Genomic DNA, 4,841 nt, shown 5'->3' on the forward strand with positions numbered 1-4,841 from the left:
TAATTAATCCCTCTTTTTCTTTATTAAAACCTCCTCTGCAGCTGCTGCGGATCGAGACGCACCACAACATCTTGCTTGGCGTCAGCTGTAGCGAGAAAACACACAGCCTTCTTGCTGGTGAGTTTGTGCAAATCTGGCTTGCTGAAGGGTTGGAACTGAAGCTGGCAGTATGTACAAGTCGGTGGCGTCAGAATCTGTTTGCAGTTAACCAGTAATGCAACATTTTGATTAGCAGGGTGTGGCGGGGTAAAATGATGGTTTCATTTACCTGCGTGAAGGTACTAGTGTGCATAGTGGAGGCCTGGATGTGCAGCACCACCCTATCCACCAGCGGTTTGGGACCGGTTACAAAACCTATCCTCAGCCTAAAACACACAGACAATTAGTAGTAGAAAGACATACAGTACATGCTGGTGAAGTTCTGCATAATGTGGCTCGGAATATAAAGTGACGTTTGCCGATTCTAATTCTGATGTAGCTATCCTGACGGAAATTAAAGAAAATTGTTTAATAAAAATAAGGCAGGTCATTGACAGTCAGCACACAATGTTCTAATCTGGGGAGGTTTAAATATCTTGCCCTACGTCTCAGACTAGTCAAAGCTGCTATGATTATGTCAAACATCTGGTTTTTAATGATTTGGATTTGGGAAATGTGAGTGGCATCTTATAGTTTAAGATGCTTAGGATGTAAATGTAAAAGGAAATGTCTATAATGTGTTAATAGGGGTTTTTAGGAAAGTTTTCATAATGTCCTCAATGCAAGCTAAAGAAAACAATATGGTTTCCTAAAAACAATCCATCAGATGTGACCAGTGGGGATTACACAAGCAAATAAAATAAAATACTATACAATAGACTGGGGGGGGGGGCGAATCACCCTCCCAGTTTACATATCTGGTCCTGACTCGTTAAGGGAAGAGCACAAACACTGTGCTGTAGCAGAGTCAAAATAACCTTAAATGGCAACAGCAGAGCTTCAGATGCACTGGGTTTAAACACACACACACACACACACCACCCACACAACACACACACACACACACACACACACACACACACACACACAGTCGTTTCGGAAGCTCACCCTGAAGACAGGATCTTAGAGAAGGAGTCTGTCCTGATGATCCTCCCGTCGACATCCATGGAGAGAAACGTGGGAGCCCACGGCTGCCAAATAGATGAGACATACAGGAACGTGAATTCTTATGTCATCAATTGAATTGTTGACATTCATTTATGGTTGTCCCAAAAGATCAGATCATAAAGTAACCAAAAAAAATGAGAAATTAACTATTTCACATTTTTAAATGACAGAAAAGTAACTTTCTTTGATGAACAGATGAGGGGAGGGAACTCTTTTTGTACCTTGTCAAACTGCAGGAAGAAGTATGGGTCGTCCTCAATGATGAGCATGTCGTACTGCCTGGCCAGCTATCAAAAAAGACCGGGGGATGTTAGAATGTGACTGTGAATCTGCAGGGAAATCAGCTTCACTGCAAGCTCTAATTGCATAAATCCGACTGAGAGAGGAGTGATTCATAAATGATCTGCAGTGTGTGCATGCAGTCATATTCACGACTATATGAGTCTTTGTTTTGTGACTTTGCCGCTGGGAGACCAACCTCATACACTTCCTGCTTCCTCTGAGCCGTCATGGAGGCACCGGTGGGGTTTCCTCCGTTGGGGATGGTGTAGAGGATCTTGGGGGCAGTGCTGCTGGGCTTATGGACGTCTGAGGGGTCCCACCGAGACAAAACCTCCTTCAGGGCTGCGGGTATCATGCCGTGCTGATCGCTGGGGACGTTGATTAAGTTGCAACCGAGCGGCTGGAGCTACAAAGGAAGAAAGAAGTTTGGAAGGTCACAGAAGCTTAACTTACCGCATGTTTGTGTTGTTATAAATTAGAGCTGCAGAGATTAGTTGTCAACTATCAAAGTAATTGCCAACTATTTTGATTATTGATTTATCGGTTTGAGTAATCTGTTGTGAAAAAAAAAGTAAAACATTCTCTGATTCCATGATCTGATCTTTTTTTTAGATTCTTCTCTCCTCTATGGCAGTAAACTGAATATCTTTGAGTTGTGGACAAAACAAGCCATTTGAGAACGTCATTTAGGGCTTTGGAAAACACCAATCAACATTTTTCACAATTTTTTGACATTTTACAGACCAAACAACTAATTCTTTAATCGAGAAAATAATCAACACATTATTTGACTGTGAAAATAATCGTTGCAGACCTATTATAGAGTGCTCTCACCGCTGCCAGAGTGCCTGAATAGGTGGGTGCATCCAGCAGAACGTTGTCTCCAGGGTTGACCAGCATCTCAAACACCTGGAACCCAAAAACATTTAAAACATGTCATCACTTCAAAATAAAGTTCATTAGAAATTCTTAAAAAATTAGAAACAGTCAGAATTTAAAGCAACACTAGATAACCTTTCCTGCTTAGGTCCCCCTACAGGTTGGAAGCTGAATTGTCCCATCATGTCTCACCGGAACTACAGATCCGCTACCTGATCTGGCAAACTTGCATAGTGCGGTTATAGCCGGTAGAGAGCTGCAAAGCGAATGCAGAAGTGCCGTTCACCCTGTTACGAGTTGATGGGGGTGTTATACTCCGTGTCAATCACTGCTCAGGCACACGCATTTCATAGCGTCCTCCCCTCCCCCGCACACAAGCTGCAGATAGGTTTCCCCCTCTTCACACACGCTATGTCCTGCACAGCTCTCACTCAGGAGACCATTTTGGGCTTTAGTGGAAAGGGGGGAGGGACTGAAAAGTTGTAGATGTTCTAATTTTTTGGCTAAGACCTGGATCTTTGCAATACTACCTACAGCACCTTTAACCATAGTCGTCATAAATCCACCAGAGGTTAGAATTCCAACACAAAGAAAAATTAGCTAATGAAAATCTGGTCCAAAAAAAAGGACACATGGCAGAATATCCGGCGGCAATAGCGGAAGTGGAAGGTCGTGGATGTAGACTGCAGCTGGAGGTGTCCGTACCTTACAGAGCCCCTCCTGGCTCCCCGTGGTCACACACATATCCATCTGGCCATTCTCAGGGGTGTAACCAGCGGTCGGTGGGTTGTGGAGGTCCTTCTGCAGGTTCTTCATCCACGTCAGCAGCTCGGGTATTCTATGTAGGACAAAGAAATTAGACTTACTACAGAACCGACTTTACACTGTAATAATCTGCTGTTTTTTATATAAATAGTATACTATGTTTCTGTTTTGTCAGTCCAACCAATATTACATTAATGAAAGCTTTTCTAAGCGCTGTTGCTGGGTAGGTTTTTCAAAAAAATGTTGTTTGGAATAACCATACAAAGTAATTTAGACAAAGGGAGGCTTTCACCTACAAAACGGTAAACTACAGTACATCAACATGAAACTCCAGAAACAAGATCTGCCCACACTGTTTTTAACTGGTGACATGTTGGAGAGCTCTGAGCACCAAACACAAAAGAGATAAATATTTGGGCAGGTAGGTGTGTGGTACTCTTTATGGGTTTATAGTCCAGATTTCTCCTTTGTGAATTAACCTTTGTATCATTGTTGTTATGGTCAGATGGGCCAGATTCTAATAGAAGATGTGGTTGGCGTCTCAATCTCTAGGTGCCCCATATAAACTATCTATTATTACTGCTTACCCCATTTAACCATAAAACTATTGGAATTTGCAGGAAAATCTTACGAATAGGTGACTGATTCCACAAAAACAAGGACTCCTGTGTTAATTTGTCACCCATTAGAGGCAGAGTACTGCAGAGCCCTCTTCATCGCTGCATCATCAAAGGTGAGCGTCTGTCCGTTCTTCAACTTAATGGATGCTGACTGGAAGGGGAAAGTGTTGGGGTTGGGCGCTCCTCCCGCCAAAGAGATCAGGGACGGAGGTGACCGCTGCTGCAGCTCAGCTTCATACCGGTGGAGAAATAGATGAGATGGATAGATAGACATTTGGGCTAAATTAAAGCAACATCTGTTGTTTTAGGCATTTATTTGTTCCAACTTGACATACATATTGTTGTTGTTTTGGCAGCATATCAGTGACTGTTTCTCTGTGTGGTCAGGTTAATAAAAGTGATGTGGAAAAAGTGTTGCTTTCTTCTATGGAGTGATTAAATGTAAACGTGTCTAAGAGGCTTTTTTTAAATTTAAATTGTGCCTAGGCATCCTACTGTGTGTCAACTGGTTTTTGCTAAATAAATTAACATCTGTTAGACATTGTGCATCACTTAAGCCTTTCATCAACATGGTAATGGTTTAAACTATGCTGCTGCACGCAGACGAGGAGGAATGGGCTCAGCTGTTTAATTTTGCCTGGGGCCACTAGTGGGTTTATCTGGCCACGCAGTTTACTTCATACCACACACACACAAACACACATATACAATAATTACTTACTAAGCATCCTGATAGGGGAGGGCTTTCTAGCTGCGCTGACGGCTGTCAGAAACCGAGCGTAATTCATGATTCCTGCGAAATTATGAAATCGGTGTTTATCCTCACATACTAATACTTACTAATACATTGGATTTATTTGTTTATTCAGCTTCCACTGGTGAGCTTTTGTGTTATAATCTTATTTTCTGTTTAATATAAAACGCTGTAACTTATGAAATCAACCCTATAAGACAACTTGACATACAACTAATTCCCTATTTTAACATGCTTGCAGACAGTTTGAATGACTCTTTCACAACGAAAATGACTAAATTACTTTAAAGTAATCACTACAAAGAGCAGGTGAACATAAAGTATAGCCTACTGAATACATTTAACGGCAGTTACGGTTTTAACCATAGACTGTATATCCTAGGTTTAACCATAGA

The 4,841-nt window shown here is 41.9% G+C and overlaps 1 protein-coding gene and 1 long non-coding RNA gene across 3 annotated transcripts in view; one reads left to right on the plus strand and one right to left on the minus strand.

The window, feature by feature from the left end:
• Positions 1 to 1,288, plus strand: part of LOC116707270 (uncharacterized) — an 8,082-nt gene extending 6,794 nt beyond the window's left edge. Inside the window, exon 4 of the long non-coding RNA XR_004336451.1 lies at positions 42 to 1,288. This is a non-coding gene — a long non-coding RNA (uncharacterized LOC116707270). The remainder of the gene's footprint in view (positions 1 to 41) is intronic.
• The window catches only part of aadat (aminoadipate aminotransferase), an 8,106-nt gene that overhangs the window by 2,842 nt on the left and 423 nt on the right, over positions 1 to 4,841 (minus strand). For both annotated transcript variants that reach the window (XM_032544547.1, XM_032544548.1), the window contains exons 2-9: positions 4,414 to 4,485; positions 3,755 to 3,923; positions 3,013 to 3,145; positions 2,263 to 2,337; positions 1,625 to 1,834; positions 1,368 to 1,433; positions 1,087 to 1,169; positions 269 to 365 (exon numbers count right to left, since the gene is read on the minus strand). In XM_032544547.1, coding sequence (XP_032400438.1) covers positions 269 to 365; positions 1,087 to 1,169; positions 1,368 to 1,433; positions 1,625 to 1,834; positions 2,263 to 2,337; positions 3,013 to 3,145; positions 3,755 to 3,923; positions 4,414 to 4,480 — 900 coding nt within the window. In that variant the 5' untranslated portion in view covers positions 4,481 to 4,485. The remainder of the gene's footprint in view (positions 1 to 268; positions 366 to 1,086; positions 1,170 to 1,367; positions 1,434 to 1,624; positions 1,835 to 2,262; positions 2,338 to 3,012; positions 3,146 to 3,754; positions 3,924 to 4,413; positions 4,486 to 4,841) is intronic.

This window comes from Etheostoma spectabile, chromosome 19 (genome assembly GCF_008692095.1).
Source record: "Etheostoma spectabile isolate EspeVRDwgs_2016 chromosome 19, UIUC_Espe_1.0, whole genome shotgun sequence".
In the NCBI taxonomy this organism is placed as follows: Eukaryota; Metazoa; Chordata; class Actinopteri; order Perciformes; family Percidae; genus Etheostoma; species Etheostoma spectabile.